The 21,755-nt window shown below is 32.7% G+C and overlaps 2 protein-coding genes across 3 annotated transcripts; both read left to right on the forward strand.

The window, feature by feature from the left end:
* The first annotated feature begins 853 nt into the window (after positions 1–853).
* On the forward strand, positions 854–10,790 carry LOC101263978 (alternative NAD(P)H-ubiquinone oxidoreductase C1, chloroplastic/mitochondrial). Its single transcript, XM_004234591.5, has 11 exons — positions 854–1,079; positions 1,152–1,342; positions 2,534–2,629; positions 4,338–4,404; positions 4,509–4,680; positions 5,943–6,036; positions 6,150–6,362; positions 7,037–7,426; positions 7,534–7,610; positions 10,190–10,293; positions 10,402–10,790. Exons 1-11 carry the CDS (start codon positions 980–982, stop codon positions 10,530–10,532), a joined length of 1,635 nt encoding a protein of 544 aa, XP_004234639.1. The 5' UTR covers positions 854–979; the 3' UTR covers positions 10,533–10,790.
* Positions 10,791–16,095: 5,305 nt separating this feature from the next.
* On the forward strand, positions 16,096–21,672 carry LOC101264295 (uncharacterized). Of its 2 annotated transcripts, none has more exons than XM_069296305.1 (10): positions 16,096–16,432; positions 17,647–17,728; positions 18,014–18,234; positions 18,683–18,800; positions 19,241–19,330; positions 19,433–19,556; positions 19,661–20,097; positions 20,259–20,743; positions 21,075–21,161; positions 21,344–21,672. In XM_069296305.1, exons 2-10 carry the CDS (start codon positions 17,708–17,710, stop codon positions 21,450–21,452), a joined length of 1,692 nt encoding a protein of 563 aa, XP_069152406.1. In that variant the 5' UTR covers positions 16,096–16,432; positions 17,647–17,707; the 3' UTR covers positions 21,453–21,672. The 2 variants fall into 2 exon arrangements, with proteins under 2 accessions (XP_069152406.1, XP_069152407.1); XM_069296306.1 differs by having other exon boundaries at positions 19,244–19,330.
* Positions 21,673–21,755: the final 83 nt, after the last annotated feature.

Here is a 21,755-nt window from a genome sequence, read left to right on the forward strand (position 1 = left end):
TCTCAGTGCTTAAGCATCCAATCAATTCGAACGAGGGTCAACATGAAAAGAATATGACATATTGTTCAATTTGTAACATTACCAAGAAAATTATGATAATTTTTCTTAATTTTCTAAAACAATAACTAAAGTTTTGTTTCTCTCTATTTGATATCTGACATCAACATTGAAGCTTAATTAATTTAAATGAGCACCACGTAGGATCTATTCAGAGGAAAGCACTCCTATTAAGATTTTTTTTTTTCATATTCATAGATCGAACATGAGATTAAGAGTGACACTTAAACAGATTAGATCAAATTCAAATGAGCCAAAACAATAAATAAATTAAGACCCAATTAAATCCAGATTTACTTGGATCAAAATAAATTATAAAACAGATTAAAATCCAACTCAATCTAAATTTTACTTGTTTAATTTATTCTTTTATTTTAATACCTAATAATTTTTTTTGTTATAACTATATCTAACATATTGAATTTTTTAAAAAATATTTTTTTAATAGAATTCAAATCAATTATTAACTCAATTTCTAATAAATTACTCCCTTCATTCAGTATTGTTTGTCATGTTGTGCTTTTCGAAAGTCAATTTAACTAATTTCCAAAGATAAATTAGATCATATTAATTCGATATTTAAAAAAAAGATATTCTAAAACTATATGAAATGTATTATAAATTATAATTTTTTGCATATTAATATGATAAAAAAATATATCTTAAAATGTTAGTTAAAATTTTTACAATTTGATTTTAAAAATAAAAATCATGACAATAGTATCGAACGAAAAAGAGTATAATAAATTTATTAAAATGAATTAAATTGAAATTGACCTAACACGTAAATGTTCCAAACTTAAATGGGTTGAACGGGTTCGGTTGGACTTTGCCAAACTCCTGTTCGAGACACAAATAGTAAATTTTCTTTCTTTTTTTGTGTTTAGTAACGTGGAGCCGAGCGGATCACTCAAAACGCCATATGAATCAGCTTCTTCCTCCTTTGCACCAGAAAAATCCAATTGCTTCAATGGAGTTTACTCTAGCTTCTTCTGCTTCAGCAAAAACTGCACTACTCAGCTGTAAGTTCCTTCAATTTCATCTCTCGTTTACCTTAATTTTGGATGAATAAGCAATTTTTGTTAATATCGTAGGCCGCCAAATGGGACTGGGTTCGCCTAAATTACCAAATGTTTGGAGGAGAAGTTCATGGCGTTCTCGTAGCTCAAGGAGGAATACATCGTTACGCACTGTTGCCATGAGCACTACAGCAGGATTGGTAAACAATATGGAAGCTCCTGAAGCCAATGCTCAAAATGTTAATTATATGTGGCCTGATAAAAAGGTCTAACTCTTAAGCTAAGCTTTTAGTTGGAATCGATAATTATTATTTAAATTTTATATAATAAGTGCGAAATTCGTATTTTTTTCCAATGAATTGTGTGATTAATTTCGAAGAAATGTGCTCTTTGCTTTTCACTTTTTGCTGAGTGCCCTGTTGTTTTTCTTTTTGTGCTTTTCTCTTTCAAAAGATATTATTTTAACTAAATTTTTCCTAGAGAACAAAGACCTAGAATGTATCTATTTTTTGCAAGAGATGATAGGAGGAAGAGAAAGTTAGGGGATGATCCGATCACATTTTAAGGCATTTTGGTGGACAGAATGTCTATAAGGTTATAATGTTCAATGGTTAGTAGGAAGTACGGTAAAATCACAATAGTTAACAATTCAAAATATTTATGTAATGTTTGAATATATCCTAGTTAGAGAATAGACTTTTTGACTCTCCAAATAACAACAGGGTCATGTAAAGTGGAATAGAGGGAGTATAAATTCTTCTAGGGTGATATGACTTTGATGATTTTGTTGTAAGAGTTATATCATTTGCAGGTTTTACATTATTCTTGTATAAAATGCATGGTAAGTCTTGTCTGGATACTACTTCATTATTTTGTCTGTGTGATATATCTTTATCGTGGGATTATACTGTGTATGTAGTTGTTGTTGCATATATCTTTATCAGGGATGAAAAGTCTTGGTTGAAATGTGGATATTGCACAACTTTTATGTATGAAGTACTTCCTTTTGGACCATTCGGCGTATTTGTATGTAGATGTTTTTCTCTCCATGTTAATTGTTTGCTCTGTAATCTGTAAGCAGTAGAAAGAGTAATTCAATAGTCTATCAATTTATTCGATGGTGATTTACTCAGTTACAGTGATATGTTTTGCACCATATCTTTCATGAGCAGTGATTTTAACCTCAGTAAGTCCAGTAGGCTTGTCCAAATTGAAACCAAGGGCCATAACATATTTGGAGCTTAATAATATTACACATTTTGTTGAATTGTGCTCAAAGCATATATTTACTCTCCCACTTCCAGCGCCATCAGAAGGAAATCAGATAAATTGCTTACTTTGTTCTGTTCATTTCTTCTTGGGGTTGACCACCATGTTGCTAAGTTTATTAGACAAATTTTCAGCTCAGGGATTTGCAGATTCTAGCAGTTTGGTAATACAAAATTTCATGTATGCAGAGGCCAAGGATCTGCATAATAGGTGGTGGGTTTGGAGGTCTTTATACAGCACTGAGGTTAGAATCACTTGTTTGGCCTGATGACAAGAAACCACAGGTAAGTTTTGGCTTTAAGGTTCCAATCCTGTTAGATCTTCAGATGGGACTTGGCTTCCCTGATGCATAATGCTTCAAAAACATATTAATCAGTGAATATCACTTTGATCCCAATATTTCAAAGATTTAATTTCTTGTAAATGTCCTATATTGACAACTTGTTTAACAGTTTGGTCCTTTTTCATCAGCTAATCAAGAAAATACTGACTTTTTTGATAAGTCAGTGTCACATAACTGACATGCGAACAAGTATTAAGGAAGGTTTAAAACTTTAAAAAGAGAAAATAGCATAGATTAAATTTTTTATTTCCGGAATTGATGTGATATTTCATGAGATATGGAACTTTTTTGTTCTAAAAGTTTTCATGGTTCATTCCCAAATATAACATCGGGCTAAAATTGCACTCGACCTACCTTTGGATCAAAACAACCATATTCCTCCCTTCTCTTTTCTAACCCCATATTACAATATTGACAAATTTTTAGAAATTAGTTAATGTTTATTTTCTTCATCTCTGCCTCAACATTGTCCTATTTCTGATCTCTTATCTTACAAAAATGTCTGTTTCCCTAAAAAATCCATTTCATCTTGATCCAAATGTAATTTATACTTGTGAGTTTGCTTAACTCTCTCTTATAATCATGGATTCTTTTCATGATTCTTGAGTACAATAGTTGGTGAATTTGATGGTGGGTGTCAGTCCTTTCTTTGTTGTCTAGTCTCAATATGTTGTGGTGTTCCCTTGGTCTCTTCCATTTGTGATGATCTTTTTGAATTTGATCTTATTGCTATGAATCAAGAATTTGTAAAGTTAGATGTTGCTGCTCCCCGAAATGTAAGCTATGGGGAAATGAAAAACATAAATACAGTGGGATAAAGTACCCCAGGTGTTCCAATCACTTGTGTTTCTTTCTTTTTTCCTGCATTGGGATACTTCAGATTTCTCCTTTAGATGGAAAACCTTTTTCTCTTAGATGATATAAAATAATGTGAACTGAGTATATTATCTTATATACTTGAGATCAATGGATTATTTTTTCACCATTCAACTATTTCATATTTCAAACTATTATCATGATCACTTATTGATTAACTACGTAATAGTTCATTCAAACCTTTTTCTAGTAATCTCAGCACTAGTCAGATTATGTCATCTATATGGGATGGAGGTGGCACTTTTGGGAACCAACTTATCTGCTATAAAAGGAGGTTTTCTGAAAAAAAAAATGGTTGATACCTTTAATGTGGATATTTATTTAGTATCTACCTTTCATTAGGCGGTAGAAGCACTATCTTTTTGAAATTTGGCTGATTAAGGGATGAGTGCAGTATCCTCCCATTTCTTTTCTTTTCTCTTCTTTCCTTTTCTCTTGCCTACTTTAATCATGATTGAGGTCGCATCTGCTTGTGGTGGTCTTTCAATGTTCTAGTATAAGCTCTCTTCAATCATCTAGTAAAAGAAAGAATCCAAGAAACTATGTTGCTGTAAGAAAAGAACATAGAAGAAACAAAATTTGAAGTCAGTCTAGAGTCGATAATTTCCTCTAGGGTTACAGTGCTCAGCTCAACAGCTTTTGTTCCATTTTATACTTATTTCTATTAATGATGCAACTCTTTGGATAGATATTAGAAAGAAGAGAAAATGAAGATACAAACATTATCCTCACTTGTTAGTTCACTGAGAATGTGTCTCATTGAAATAATTCAGGTAGTCCTCATCGATCAATCGGAACGTTTCGTTTTTAAGCCATTGTTGTATGAACTTCTCTCTGGAGGTATGCAACCTACTTCCTGTTCGATGTAACCATTCATGACCTAAATGCTCATATTTGGTTCTTGTCAATGTTATAAGCTTCTAAATAAAACATTTCAAATACAGAAGTTGAGGCATGGGAAATTGCTCCACAATTCTCAGACTTGCTTGCCAATACTGGTGTGAGGTTCTTCAAAGACAGGGTAAAATGCTTATATCCATGTGACCACTTGGGAACTAATGCACCTACAGCAGGGACTGTTCATCTCGAAAGTGGTCTCCTCATAGAATATGACTGGTATGCTTGTCAGCACTCTAGCCTCACGTGACTGGGTAACAAAGAAATCTTAAATTGCATTTAGGATTGAAGCTCTTTTTCTTGATGTACTATATCCAGCCTTTTCCTGTGTCTGAGGCAAAATTACCTTAGCATTGCCTTCTCAAAGTCCAAAAGTTAGAAATTCATAGCGTCTTTAATTAACAAACTCTGTCATGAGGTGAAATTAAGTCATAGTGGATATTATCAATATCTAATAATCATGTTTAGCCTGTTGGATTTCACATGTTATCCATAATCTCTTCTTACTCCACTCAAAAAAGTTGTCTGGTCAGTGATTTTGCATTAATTTTTTTGTATCTCCCAAATTTTCTAGGTCATTGGGTTGGTTAGAGAAGGAGATTTAATTCACATAAAATCCACATTGCTTAAGGTTTTTACTTCTCTTTTCCTAAAAAATAATACATGTACCAATTATGATGGATCTATGTATTATATGCAGGATAGAGAATGGAATAAGAATACAGGGATTGGAACAACTAAAACTTAATAATAAGCATAAGTCTATTTTTGTAAACTTAAAGACATGTATTTTACATTGCATATTGTATAATATTTTTAATGCTTCAAGCCAAATCTAACAAAAAAAAATCTGCTTAATAATAATCCCTGCATTATTGTTCCCGTTCTTCTAATTCATGTATAACTTGTATTTAAGCCAAACATCTCAATAGTTTTCCTTGACAAGACATGACTAGAGTTTTCTAATCTCCCCGTCAACTGTTAGAGATTAAAGAAGCGAAGTGCCAGAGTTGTTTTTCTGGGAACTTCCCGTTGGCTTGAAAGACATAAGGATTGCTTATGGTACCAAATCATTCATCTTTATAACAACTTATACTAAATCATGCATAATACCTAGTAAGATACTGAAACATGCTATACAGTAGTATTTTTCTTCTTACTGAAGTCTACTTTTCACTACTCCGTATCTTTTTATGTGATCTAGTTATGTTTTGGAGAGTCAATGATGCTTTATTTGACCACGATTTTATCAAATGAGTTTATATATTTTGAATTGTTAACTATTGTGACTAAAATGTAAGTTTTTTTCCATAAAAATTGAAATTCTCCAAAATTAGTTAGTTTGACCATCATACTTTAAATGTGTTCACATAAAGTGGAACTGAGGGAGTATCATTCATCTGTTGATTGGGTGATTAACTGTACGTTAAACATGGTATGCTGATATGGACTTTTTCTTTCTTAAATCTTTGGGCTGCCAGGTTGGTCCTTGCTATAGGAGCTGAGGCCAAACTTGATATTGTTCCAGGCGCTGCAGATTATGCCTTGCCATTTTATACCCTAGAGGATGCTCATGTCAGTACTTGATTGAATAAGGTTACATTTTATCATCTTAAAGTAAACCTAAATTGTGATGTTTGGCTCTTATGCAAATTTAAAGTGTTTCCAGCTCTGTATTTTTTGTGCAGAGGGTTGATAAAAAGCTAAGAGAATTAGAGCGCAAAAACTTCGGTAAGGACTCTGCAATACGAGTAGCAGTGGTTGGATGTGGTTATGGAGGAGTTGAGTTAGCTGCCACGATATCGGAAAGGTTGCAACAAAAGGGAATTGTACAAGCGATTAATGTTGATAAGACAATTTTGTCAAATGCTCCAGCAGGAAACAGGGAAGCAGCACTAAAAGTAAGCAATTTACATCATTGAGTTGGCATCATTTCATCAAAGGTGCTTTAGTGTCATAGTTTTTCCACTCTTTATTCTTCCTTTTATCTTTCAAAAAAAAATTGGATCACCGTTCACAACATTTAATATGTTAAGCATATTGTGTCTATGTTGAAAACAATTAGGAAGATACAGCCTTGATTTCTTTCCTTGTTAAAATAGGTGATTATTTAAACATCTAATAACTTGGGAAAATATTCGAGTAAATACATTCTTTAATTCTTTCTTTCGTGCTATATTTTGTAAGTTGCAGAGGTAATTGAGCTATTTCCTGGTATATTATTGCAAGTACTACAAGATTTAAATACAAGTACATTGAGTCTAAATAAGGAAAGAATCAAAAGAAAGTTCCTACAAATATTCTATCTATATATGGCCTCTGTACACTGTTAAGGAGTAGGTCTAGGTTCATTCTAGTAGCACTCCCTCTAGAGCTAGAGTATAGATGTTGATCATGCCCAGCTTGTTACAGAGGTAATCAATGCGAGCTCCATTCAATGCCTTTGTGGACTTTTTTTTTTGTAAGTTAGCCCTTTTGTGTTCTCCTCATTTTACAATGTGATAAACTTCTTGTTTCATCATGATCCACCGTCTGTTGTGTCCCTTATATTTGAACATAAGCAGTCTTCTTTCAGGTACTTTCTTCCAGGAAAGTTCAACTCATACTTGGTTATTTTGTCCGATGTATAACAAAAGGAAACGAGCCTCAGACTGATGCTGAACCTGGAAGTATAGACTCAGCAGCTGATCATTCTGAAAGTGTAACACTTGAATTGCAGCCTGCTGAAAGAGGCTTGCAGGGTCAGACTATACGGGCAGATATAGTTTTATGGACTATTGGATCTAAACCACTGCTTCCTCAGTTGGAACCTAGTGATAAACCTTACGACATTCCTCTGAATGCTAGGGGACAAGCAGAAACTGATGAAACTCTCCGTGTCAAGGGTCATCCTCGTATATTTGCTGTTGGTGATTCGTCTACATTAAGGGACAGGAATGGGAAGTTGCTTCCGGCTACTGCACAGGTAGTTGACTGAATTTATCTGAGTAAGCTTGTGCAAGAAATACATGTGCACCTAAGATTGAGAGGCATGCTCTTTCTGTACTGATTTTTCTGTGGTTTTTGTTACAGGTTGCTTTTCAGCAAGCAGATTTTGCTGGTTGGAATTTGTGGGCTGCAATTAATGACCGCCCATTGTTGCCTTTTAGGTTTGCTCCATATCTGCTACATCGATTGGCTATCTGATTGTGTTTATTATTTGTTGAGTGAGCATCTGTTACATGGTTTAGTTCCCTAATTTCGAGAAAAATGTTAGATTTCCTAATTTTCTTTTTTGGTTAAAAGCTAATTGACACTCTAACTTGCACTCATTTACAATGCTGGCCCCCTCTTAGTGATGTTCTAGTTGAACAACTATGATTTTTAAAAAGTTGGATAATCAACACCTCTACCACTAACAATAATGTGTGCTTCTTAATTTTCCTTACATGGCACAATACATTGCATAAAATGAGCTGTAAGTTGATGAAACCAAAGGTAAGCTTGTTTTAGATTTCCTCCCACCATAATTTGTTTCCTCCATAAAAAAAAAACTCAAAGCAGCAGTGAAGAAAGAGCTTCTTTTCTCAGAAACTGAATCTTCACGGTGACTCTATGTTTCCCTAACCATTAAAAACTCCCTCCTAGTCCTTCTCGTCTCTTGAGATTCTGAGACGAAAATAGCTTCTTCAAATTTGAAATTTATGACTGCTATCTTATATTCTTTTGTGTACTTATACTATCTTTTAGTAAGAACCGCTTTATGGATACTTCCATTCATTAGATTACTAATTTGAGCATCAATGGTTGTACATATCATTATAAAACCAAACACATTGACATTTTGTTCAATTTTGTGAAAGATATGGTTGCATACAAAGAAGTGAACATTAAGTGCATCTACTCAAATATTTGTAGATCCATTGACTTAAATATCTGTTTCACAAGTAGCAATTGAAGGTCATAATTGTGTTTTACTCGTGAGAGAAAGATCATTGAAAAAATCTCTATTTGTGTTTGTTGGTACTGACTATGATTTAAGGGTCATAATTGTGATAGAAAGAAAGTAGGATGCACAAGATGAAACATATTCAAATGATATAGCATCCTAAGCATATTTATGATATTGTTGATGATGACAAGAGGCTATATATTCCTAACAGATGCATAGCAAAGTGCTCTCATAGTATACTGGTTTGCACGCCCTCTGTATCCGGCATGAATTGGTAGAAGAGAAATAAAAGTGGAAAAAGCTTTTTCTTAATTAGTTGCTGGAACTTGAGTGCTCCATTCTGTGTAAGTGAGAGTTGTTAGAAAATACTATTAGGCCTATGTATCTATCAGGGGGTTCTAAATAGGTATTGGTCCATTAGTGATTTTTCCATAGAAACCTTATTTAGTTCCCTGTAAATACAGAATTATGGGTGCGGGAAAACATGTTTTTATTCATTCAGAGATAGACGGCTAGGGTAAAATTATCTTTGCATCTAAAGGTTATTTAGGTTGTGAAAACAGGGAATCATCCACTTTATAAAGTTCCCAATTGTTGAATTAGGTCTTAGGCCTAACTCACACCCCAAAATGTAGCTCAAAGGTAGGAGGATTGTCCAAACCTTATAAGAAGTTCACCCATCTCATTAACCACCGATATGAGACTTTTGTTATTCTTTAACACCCCACCTCACGCCCAGTGCTTAGCATCTGATGCGTGGGCAATTTTGATTTTGGGGGCCCCAACATCGGGTGAGACGGACCTGCTCTGATACCATGTTGAAGTGTGTGATCATGTCATCTAATAGCTATAGTTGTTAAACTAAGCACACTTTTATTATTTGATTATATTTTCAACACCCCCCCTCACGTGCGGGCCTGAGTTTTTTCATGGGCCAAGCACGTGGAAATTCTTTTTTTGATTTGGGTGGCGGTGAGATTCGATTTTAGGATCTTTGTCTGCTCTGGTATCATGTATAATTAGGTCTTAGGCCTAACTCACACCCCAAAAGCTAGCTCGAACGAAGGAGGATTGTCTAAGAGCCTGTTTGGCTCAGCTTAAAAGCTGGTCAAACTGACTTAAAAGCTGATTTTTGACTTATTTAGCTGTTTGGCAATACTCAAAACATCTTATTTTAAGTTAAAAAAAACTTATTTTAAGTCAAAAGTTAAAAGCTGGGGTAGGGGTGCTTTTTTTTTTCTTTAGCTTATAAGCTGTTTTAAGTTGACCACATTTTTATCTTTTTGTGATTAATATTTTTGTACAATCTCCAAATTACCCATATAACCCTAACATTTCTTTCTTCCATGTTTCCCTTTTCACGTTTGACATAACAACTTCAGCACTTTTATCCAAACGCATAACTGCTTATTTTAAAAATAAGTTTCAGCACTTTTAAAAGTACTTTTTTAAAGCTGCTTTTATTAAGCTCATCCAAACGGGCCCTAAGCCTTTTATAAGGAATCCATTCATCTCATTAACCACCGATGTGAAACTTTTGTCATTCTTTAAACCGTGATTAAACTCGTGAAAGATCAGCTTCCTAAATTTCTTTTCAAGTCTCCGGAAACACTTTTTACTTTAATTACTTCAGCTAGGGAACAATATACCATATGCTATAGCTTTTTCTTAAATTTCTTTGACACTTCCAAATCTATTTGCAACTATTTGAGTTATCAGTCCTAGTTACAAAGTTGTATCAGGTGATTATGAAACAAAGTTGATTTTCTTGATTAAAACTATGCCATTATGCCGCAGGTATCAAAATTTAGGTGAGATGATGACACTTGGAAAGTATGATGCTGCTGTTTCACCAAGTTTCACTGATGGGCTGACCTTGGAGGGTTTTGTTGGTCATACTGGTACACTTTAACCTTCACATTTCTAGCAGAGGCATTAATCTATTCGCCCCCCCAAACCCCCGTCTCTCGTTCTTCACTTTCTCATATTTCAGTTGGTACTTATTGCAGCAAGGAAAATAGCGTATTTGATCAGATTACCAACTGATAAACACCGCGTGCAAGTAGGAATCAGTTGGCTACTGAAATCCACAGTTGATTCAGTTGCAACAATACAGACAATGCTCACTAAAGCCCAGTGAGGGTCCTAGATCAGTTGCTTTTGGGTCAGTACAATCTTCTCTGGAACCCACCCTTCTTTATGCTGAGGAGGTATCGACAACCCAATTTCGAAATCCTCTTCCTTTGTTAAGTAACTGTTTTAAGTTGTAACACTACAAACAATGCTTGCTAAAGCTCAAATCAGGATCTTAGTTTAATGTATTTGTTGCAATCACTTTAGGGTGGGGAGCTAGTTTACATGTATATCCATCTTTCTTATAAAGAACATTCATGAACAACAGCAGGTCCAATTATACTCAGATTTAAACCATTAAGGTGCATGAGAAATATTATAGAAATCTATTCTGAGTTGTTAATTGACCAAAATTTCCAAAGCTATCCTTGAAAAATCATAGGAAAGGTGAGAATTGGAACCCCTAAGGTGGTGTTATAAAATTTGAGTGCAAACATGTATAAGAAAAATAAAATTAAGAAAAGGAGTTGAATGAGTTTTCTGTAGATGTGTTATTTTGACAAATTGATGATTCAAGTTTGTTCTTTATGATATATGAGACTTATGTTTTATACTTTGAGCTATTCGAATGTTGAATTGTTGAAATTCGAAAAAAAGAATGCAAAATACATTTAGATACACTTAATTAATATTTAAGATAATTTTTCTATGCACATTAAATGTGAATTGTAACCATAATTGTGTACGTCTAAAATATCCTTAATACAGGCGTTGTTCTGCACCATTATAGTCTCCAATAACACATGCAAGTCGAACATCCATTGCGTCCATGTCCAAACAGAGTGGTCTTGCGGGATATTTCTTTTAGCCTTAAATTAGAACCCAATTACTTATCTATATATAGAGAGAGATAATTTGGAATGTTTCGGTATTAGATTAAATCATACAAGAAAAAACACCAATAAGTTGATAATGTTATATCAAAAGTCACAATAATATTTTTTTTTAGCCAAATTCACAGATAAAAGGATTCGTGTTTTCGAATCAAATAATATATAAATTATATGTCTATCAATTAAATTTTCTGATTCCAATAATGATTATTACATATCTCTATAGTAAATATTACATTTTTTTTTACGTATGTGTATCATGAAGTTGACATGAATTTAACTGGAGTCCGGAGCCTAAAGGGTACAAAATATTAACAAAAATTTCAAAACGGAATATAAAATTTTATATTAACCAAAACGGTAAAAACGCTGCACCAATAGCGACTTACCCCACCGGAAAAGCAAAATCGTTTTGCAAAATTTGATTCATTTTTTTTAATGAAATTGCTGCCTAAGCAGCGATTTATAGATTTTTAATTTTTTTTACAATTTTTAAAAATAAAATAAAATTAAGGAAATCGCTGCAGGGGCAGCGATTTTACCGTTTTGGTTAATATAAAATTCTATATACCGTTTTGAAATTTTTGTTAATACTTTTTACCCTTTAGGCTCCGGACTCAATTTAACTGTCTTCGTGAAATCCAATTTTTACACGATTTCTTTAAGAAAATATTACTTTTATCGTATTACCTATGCGTGCATCCATTAAAAAGAACAAATAGAGTACAACTTCTGTCCGCCAAAAAATTAAAGTACACAAGTAATACAAGTTTTCAAGAATAAAGAATAATATCTTTTTTATTCCTCGTACAAAAATAAAAACTAATTGGATATAAAGCTTGTTAGTTGGTTAAAAATTAAAGCTCGTTAGTTCTTCAATTGCTTGAAATGGTTGGTTTTATGAGCCTAACTCAAGTACAATTAAGTAGTCATAAATTCTTTGGTTTGAAGAGGACTATAATAACAGGTAATGAAAGGACTCAATTACATTTTTGATATGATTTTTATTTGGAAAAATTACCTAATTAGACCGACTTCAATATATATATATATATATATATATATATATATATATATATATATATATATATATTCGAATGATTAAGATTAAGACATTCCCTAAGTGCAAACAAATGAAGTGTTAGGTAAGAAATAATTTGATCGTTTAGCTTTTGAAGGCTATTGCAGTGATCCTCATAGTCGTTTGATTTTTTTTCATGTATTTTTTCAATTTTTACCCTTTCAATAATTTTTTTAAAATTATTTGTGACATGCAGGGAAGGGTGATATGATTTTCAAGATGATTAAACATATATTGAACGAGTTTGTCAGTTTTGAATGTTTAAAAGTTAAGAAATTTGATCAAAGTCAATATTCTATGTTGATAAATTTATATATATATTAATCTGTGAACCCTTAACAAAATTGATTGACAGTTACTAAAGAAATTTAGAACCCAAAATAATCTTAATTCTGACTTCATCTTTGTGTCTCTTTACAACTATAATTATCTTTAGTACATTTTCTCTCTAACACTCGACAAATAAGTTAAATATATTTATATCTCATCTATTTCTTTAAAATTGTATTAGCTTTCTCAAAATGTTATACCAATGCAATAATGTTTATATTGATATGAAATGATGCTAATTATTTTAGACATAAATTTTGTTAGTTTTTACTGATATGATATTAACTTACCTCAACCTTTTTTCATGATTTTTTTCTGATAATTAACCTTCATAGTTGATACCATGTTTATAACTATTTTTTTAATATAAGTTTATATAATAATATAAATAGAAACACGAGACATCATATTATAGACACTTCTGAAATACTAAAATCAACTTAAAAGAATAAGAGAACTTTTATGTCTTGTTTTTCTATACTTCATATCTACTTTTTCTTTTTTATATTATTACTTATTATTTCTCATTTTGTAATACGTTATTCATAAGAATCTTTAAATTGATTTCAATATCATCCCCTAATTTAAGTTCAATTTAATTTTGTATGCAGTGACCAATTTGTTGCTCAAAACTAAAATAGGCAACTTCCAATCATTTAAAATTTGCTGCCTACTGATCATTTGACAAAAAATGAGAAGGCTTCCAACCAATTTCTTTCCCTACAGGTCAAAATGTATTATTTGTGCAATGTGTATATGATTTTTATCATTCTTTGTGCTTCAATAATATCTATTTAATATTATTTTATTTATCAAAAATTAAGTTAGAATCGCTGCATTACTGGTTAGAATCATGTAAATATTAGAAATATATGAATTAGTTAATAATGGGATCTATTATAATTTTATATATCGTTTACTTATTTTATCTTTTATCCTTTATAAAATAATATATGCATAGATTTCCTCATAACTTATACATGTATTAGTTATGGGAATTTATAAATTGCAAATGAAATATTGTATTAATTTTATACATAACTTACATTCGGATCAGTTATCAAATGTGGTATTACTTAGGCAAGATTTAACATTTTCAAAACTCATATTTAGACCAACTACCAAACAACTGTCATACCCCTTTTTCGTGTGGTGGCGTAAGATTTTTTTTAATTTAAGTGATAGTATTGATTAGGGGTTATTTTATTTTTTTTAGAATCGCCACTTGAAATTGAGTTATGGTGTTCCAAGTCACTTTTTTGTTTAATCCCCAATTAAAAGAAAATGACTCTTTATTATGGTCTGCATACTAGAAATTCGGATAAGAAATTCTGTTAACCGAGGAAAAGGTATTAGGCATTCCTCGAGTCCCGTGGTTTTAGCACGGTCGCTTAATTGAATTATACTTATTTTACTATTTTGGATATATTTTATAAGCCATAAATTATTTGCATTTTTATTGATGAACTTTTATTTGGTCTCGATCTAGATACGTAACCGTATTCGTGGTCTTCACGATTAGAGACATAACTGTCTTCTTTCCACCACCTTGTTTTCTATAGACCTATACTTCAAATAAATAAAATTTAATTGAAATTTTGGACAAGGTGAATCACTGCATCCTTGAGTTTATTTTTAATGCTCTCAAAAAAAAAAGTGTAACCACATTCTTAATAAAAAAATAAATATTTTTTATGTGCCTACATGATTGTGTAAAGTTAAAGAAAATACTTAAATCTTTTTAAAGAAAAATAAAATAAAATAAAATACTTGAATTCTAGGATAAAATTTTGGATCATATTCATATCTTTTTGTTTTACATTTCAATATTTTGTTTACCTTATAATTAACATCAACATTAAGCCTAACCATACATACTTCATCATTATATATTTTCTATTCAAACAAGCAATAACACATTGTTAAAAATAAATCTCATTTTTTGTTTGTTAAAATAAAACAACAATAATTTATTTATTTATTTTTAGCCTAACCATACATACTTCATCATTATTATTTAAATCAAGATCGGAATAATTTTACTGTCCGTTATTTTTAAACGGTCACAAATAAAAATAAAAATAAAAATAAATTAAAAAAATTATCAATCAATGCAACCCACATTCATGAAATAGGGATATAACAACTAACAAATTAATCATTTCAATCAAATTAATAAATAAAACAAAATATAAAAAACTTGTCATAAAATTACATCAAATTTCATCAATAAATTAAAAAAGACAAGAAAAAATTGAATACCGTAAAATCTTAATCAAACCTCAAGTAGAACACTCACAATTTTTATGTGAATGTGTGTTGTGTTTTTCCTTCTTTTTCCTTTCTGTTTCTTTTGTTGTGTGTGGGTTGTTTTTGATTTTTTTATTGCTGAAAATTTTCTGATTTGGGAGTGATTCTAATCCTCCTTTTTTTTTTTTTTTGTATGTTTTGCTGAATTTTTTTTTTTTGTTTGTGTGTATATATATAGTGTGTAGGAGTGTATGTGAGTGTGAGAGTGAGTGAAGAGGATCATGTGAGAGTGTGGGAAGTGATAGTAGAGTTGTGGTAGATGTGATGATAATGGATAATATTCGTATAATTTAAATATATCAAAATTATAAATAATCAATATTAATTACCTAGAACCAATTAAAAAAACTAAATGGCTAATTAAAAATATAATTAAAAAACACTAGTTTATTTATTACATTTAAATTATAAGAGGATATATTTCTGTAACTTTTCATTTTTTTTAACAATTTAAATAAAACTTATCTTAAAAGATGATTCTATTTTTGTTGTTTTCGAATCTATAAAAATAACTTAATAAAATTAAGACAACTAAAATATCTAACTTAAACATAAAAAAAATATTTAAGGAATAAAAAAAAGTATAAAACCTTATGTTCGATCAAGAATTATGTGTGTACAACGACCAGTTAGGTATTAATCTTATAAGAGAAAATACTCAAATATATCACCGAATTTTGAAAAAATATTCATCTATGTCATTAGTTAAATGTTTGACTCATTTGTATCATTTTCGTTTGAGAAAAGACTCATCCATGTCATTATGGGTTAAATAAGAAATTACCTTGTTTTCATTCTATCTTTATTAATTATTAATAACTTTATTATTAATTTTCTGAATGTGTTACACTATGTAACAACATATAACAATACATTCTATCTAAACATATATTCATTAAAACATTATTATAATATAATACAATACATTATGAAATAATACGTTTAAAAGATGGATCGTTTCGAGCCACAACCTTGTTGGTAGAAAAGATTATAGATATGAAAATTTGAGTTTAATTAAGTAGAAAGATAATTTTGATGGCTAAAAATGGTTGTGAGGAGGTTATAATTAGTAAAGAATGTTGTAATGAAACAATTGAAATTCTAAGTATGGGCTCATTCGAAATTGAGCCCGTTTTCGGGTATATACAACACACCCCAGCGCACGATAGCCTTGCCTCCTCATCTCTAGTTTGCCCTAAGAGCTTTATCTTCCTTTTTCTCCCAAATAATAATCCCTTATTCACCGACGATATCGCATCAAAACCGCTCAATTCTTCAGATCCTGAAACGATTCGTTCACTTCTCTCCAAGAAAAATCAATGCTTTTTTTCGGATTTCGGTAGATCGATACAGGTAAATTTTACTAATTTTTTTTATTAGATTTTGCTCTTGTATGATTTTTGAATTTCATTTGATTGATACAGGTAAATTTTATTATTTTCTCCTCTTTTTTTTCGGGTTTTTTCTGATTAGATTTTGATTTTTGAATTTCATTTGATTCATTAGATCGATACAGCTATACTTTTATACGAATTTTTCCTCTTTTTTTCTGATGAGATTTTGCTTTTTTATGATTTTTGAATTTCATTTGATTCATTGGATCGATACAGATAAAAAAAATTTATAATTTTTTCTCAAGGGTTTTCGCTTTTTTTTGTGATTTACACTTTTGGTTAATTGGATCGATACAGGTTTTGTTTTTATTATTTTTCTAATTTTTTTCCAAAATTTTCCTTAGATTTTGCCGTATGATTTTTGGAATTGTAGGATTGAGATTGATTTGGTTAGGGTTTGACTTTTTTTTACCGATTTGAATTTTTTCTTAATTTTTTTTTATGAACAAGGATTAAGAAATCTTGAAGTTTTTGGTGTCTCTGTTATTGGATTTTTAGGATTGAGCTTGATGTGTCTAGGGTTTGTTTTTGCATCCATTCGATTATTTTTGTTATTTTTATAATTTTTTGATGAATTAGGATAAGAGATCTTGCAAGTTTTGTAAAATTTGGTGTCTTTTTGTGAATTGGTACTATACATTTAAGGAAGGTGAGTGGAAAAGCGAATTCGCAAGTAGATTGGTTCATGTTTTTCTGATTTTTTTGGTCAAGATCTGATCTTTGTGAGCTGTTTGAGCAACTTTATTGAATATTTCAATGAGTAAATGCTTTTGGGAAAAAAATGGTGCAAAGTAAGGATGTTTGGATAGTTATAGTTCCTTTGATGATATGTCAGTGTTTTGTGATGGAAGAAAACGTTTGCTTGAAAAACACCCTCAAATTTCTTCTTAGATAACGATTTAAACTTTTTTCTGTTGTGAAAACTCTTGAAAAACTGAGACAAGAAATATTTTGGAAGAACTTTTTGCAAGATTTTAGAAAATCAAACAGCACCTTCATTTATTTGGTTTGTTGTCTCCTAATTTGATTCAATGTGATGTCCATTGAATATTGTCCCAAATAGATCAAGCTATTTGGCATAACTTTTCCTGTTAACTTTCCTGGTTGAATGTCTTCCAAGTTCCTTTCTTGTTCACACTTGGTGGTAATATGTCATTCTATCTTTTATTTCAGGAATTCAGCTATTTGTTTTTCTCGGAGATCTCCAGGGTCAGGTCAGCCTTCCCAAGCAGCTATGCGGGGATATGAAGGAGATGTAAGCTTATATGTCCTTTTCTGTTTCCCATTTTTTTTATCGGTGGCTTTTATATCAGCTTGTAGGCACAAGTGTTTGATTTGATAAATGGAAAGTCTTTAGTTTTAGGAAAACCGTAATTTTCCTTGAAAGAAAAATTATTTAATATTGGATTGAAATAGACCTAAATTGGATAGGATGGATATAAAGGATTCATGTAGCAGATTCTTTGATTGATTTGGAAATTGGGATGAGGCATAGTCAATTGATATACTTTCATTTGACCACTTAGTTACATTCATGCAGGAATATGATGATTCGTATTTGGATGAGTATGAGACTGAAGGTGAAGAGGAAGAGGCTGGTGAAGAGGAATATGAGGATGAAGAGCCTCAACAGCCTTCACAGGAGTTGTTAGAGTACCTGGAGCTGAGGCAACGGTTAAAAGATGATATCAGGAAGCAGAGGAAGAAAGAACTAGGTGGTGGTTCTCGTGATTTTAAAAAGAATGCATCATCCAGGGATAAGTGAGTGCCGCTAGTATGTTGATGTGATACTACTCAAGTGCTCTGATTTTGAAGTTACCCATTTCACAGAATTTATTTGTTGTTAACGCAGTCTAATAATTCTATTAATAGGTGCTTGTAACAATGTGCTAGATCTCGTGCATAGATTTCTATTATGCACTTTTATTGCATCAGTTAAGTGGAAAATATTTTGTGCATATTTTTTCCTTGGGAAGATGGTTGTGCTCTCTCTTGTAGAATTATACTGAGTGCATCTGTGAAGGGATTTGAGAATTAGCCTGTTCTGAATTATTCTTTTGATGCTTTTGTTAGAGAAAGATGATGTAGTTGGACAAAGAGAAGTGGTTCTCTTTGTACTGGTGTAATGGTGCATCATTTTAGGCGAAGTTTATATTATGTTTTGGTTTTGAGGCTCATGGTTTGTCTTACCGTCTATCTGATCCTGCAGTTTTGGTTCCTTCTTTGGACCTTCACAGCCTGTTATCTCTAACAGAGTGATCCAAGAAAGCAAGTCTCTACTGGAGAATCCAAATCTGGCAGCTAAAGTCATGAAATCTAACCATTCGGTATGTGTACGAATTTCTCATATCAAGTTGCTGGTACAATTTTGTTTTTGCGAGAAGACATACAATTTCATTGATTCCCATGCAGACTTGGCTAATTTAAGTTAGGAACAATGAAAGGGAAAATCTATTAGCTCATATCAACTGGTTAAAAATGTCGTCTAGTTATGGAAGTACTATGTTAATTTAGGTCGATGCTCTTCTAGGAGTATTTTACTCGCATATTAAGGTCATCTCAGCTTTAGCTTCCACTTCTAATCACACTAATAGAATGATGTAACCCATTATAACATTTTTCCACTAGATATTCTTGTGGGACATGCTCTGCCTGGTGATTGTCGTCATGTTAATTGGTGAAAGTATAGATTTTTTTTAGCGCATGTATCCTTTTCCTTTTTGGTCTTGGCTTACAGTTCATCTGATGCTTACCCTTGCCTTTCCAGCAGAGCAATAAGAGTGTTGCTTCAAAACCTGCAAAACCTGCAGGATCAAGAGCTTCCACCAGCAACCATGCACCAAAAGTCACAAATGGGGTAATACATCAATCAGTGCAATTTCTCAACACTTCTCTTAATTTTTCTTGTAATGTTCTCTTTATTTTACTGAGGATTTTTATGTCATTTAATTTTCTGTAGTTAAAAAGAAAGATCGATATGGTAAAAAATACAAGGGACTATTCGTTTCTATTATCTGATGATGCTGAACTTCCTGGTCCATCAAGAGGTTCTTTAACTCAGAAAGTGTCTGCCCCTTATTGTGGTGCGCTCCTGGTCACTGTTTATTCATGTTTCTATTTGATAAAATCTGTCTCAACGTGCTATATTTATCGAGAAACTTATTCAGGGTTTTTGGTGGTATTGAAGATGCACGGTTCGGAAAGCAGACTTCAAGTGATAGTGGGAGAAAGCTTCTAGATGATCGTGAAATGAGAAGAGACGGCCAAAGGCAACCTAAAGCTGTGATTCAAAAATCGGTGTCTATTAATAAACCGACTCAACAAATGTTAGACTCTAGGAAACAGTTCGGTAGCAGTAATGGAAGTGGGCCTGGACGGCCGCCTTTGCGGCCAAAAGGGGCGTCCCCCAAGGTTACTGGGGCACCAGGCTCCAAGAGTACTGTGCCTGCTTCCCACAGGCCAACCCCTTCAAGAGTGCAACCCGCTGTACCAAGGCAATCTTCGGTACAGAACAGGCTACCACTGGAATCTGGCAAGTCAAAAGTGATGTCAAAACAAGGTGTCCCTGTCTCCAAACCTCAGGCGGTGATTCAGAAACAACAAGCTTCCTTGGCTAGACCTCAGGTAAGCTGTGCCTTGATTTTTATATAATGTTTTCTTCTTTCTAGGGTCCTGTTTTTTAACTAATTAAATATATTTTAGTTGGGTGGGGTTAAATTTTGGCTTATTCCTTATTAACTTTTTGACCTTCAGAATTTACTAATTGAGTTCTGTGATCCGAATAGATAAAACCACCACCTCCTAGAAATGTAGCACGTCCCTCGGACGATAGACGCCCAGCACTTCAGCAAAGAGATGAAAGGCGCCCATCACTTCCGCAAAGGGATGAAAGGCGCTCATCACTTCAGCAAAGGGATGAAAGGCGCCCATCACTTCAGCAAAGGGATGACAGGCGTCCATCGCTTCAGCAAAGGGATGACAGGCGCCCATCCCTTCAGCAAAGGGATGACAGGCGCCCATCCCTTCAGCAAAGGGATGACAGGCGCCCATCCCTTCAGCAAAGGGATGACAGGCGCCCACTTCAGCAAAGGGATGACAGACGCCCAGCACTTCAGCAAAGAGATGACAGGCGCCCAGCACTTCAGCGAAAAGAAGAGAGGCGCCCAGTTCATCAACAAAAAGATGATAGACGCCCAGCAAGAAAACCAACGAGATATGATGAAGAAGATGATGGAGAACAAGCCATTAGTATGATTAGGGAGATGTTTGGGTACGTATATATTTTTCCTTTCTTGCTTCCGCTACAGATTTATGTCTTGTTCCTCTAAGTTGAGGTTTAAAGGGGTTTGAAAAGTTCACATTCCCTTTGCAAATTGCCTATTTGAGTAAAAGTAACTATCATACTGATAGTGGATCCATCATCGAACTGATTGTTTTTATATTCCTCTGATTGGATTGTAACCGAGGGTTTAGAGATAAATATATTTTGTTAATGGTTCTTCATTCAGTTAAAAGCTTAGGAAAACATGTTTCTAGTTTGGGTTATTGCTTATGTTAATGTTACCATGTCTTTTTGGCTGATAGAAGTGTCTGTTTTCCAGGTATAATCCAAATAGGTACCGTGACGATGATGATGTTAGTGATATGGAGGCTAATTTCGATGAAATTTTGAAGGAAGAAAGGCGGAGGTTGGTAACATGTCTTTTAGGGCAGACTTATTTTCAAATTCATTTTTTGGCTATAATTATTCAACTATGATGTTCGTAGTCTCCTTTTAAGACTGATATAGAAGTTTTATATAAATAATGCTCGTGTTTGTGCATAGTTGATAGTACTTAAAAAACAAACCTGACCTGCTTTCTTTCCTCAGTGCAAAAATAGCAAGGGAAGAGGATGAAGAAGAACTCCGGAAGATAGAAGAAGAAGAAAGGCGGGAGCGACTGAGAAAACAAAAGAAGCGCAAGTTGAGCCATCAATGACAAAGATAAATTGTTCTTTACTTTGTCGATAGGCACCTTTAGAAGGGTGTTGTAGCATTGTTTTTTTTTTCTGTCTTGCTGGTTATAGGGCAGGATAATGATGTGGGTTGAGGTGGAATTGTACAGTCTCCCCCTTAAGTTTTGAATAGATGTTGTAACTATTGGTTTATTTGTTGGGGCGTAATTGTTCAATTAGTTTATGGGAAGATCTTTTTTCTTATACTTTGCAGCAATAATTGTGGCCCCAAAAGCTGAATCTGGTCTCCTAAGCATTGGAGGCTCTTAGTTAAGATATTTGATCTT

This window comes from Solanum lycopersicum, chromosome 3 (assembly GCF_036512215.1).
Source record: "Solanum lycopersicum chromosome 3, SLM_r2.1".
Lineage (NCBI taxonomy): Eukaryota > Viridiplantae > Streptophyta > Magnoliopsida > Solanales > Solanaceae > Solanum > Solanum lycopersicum.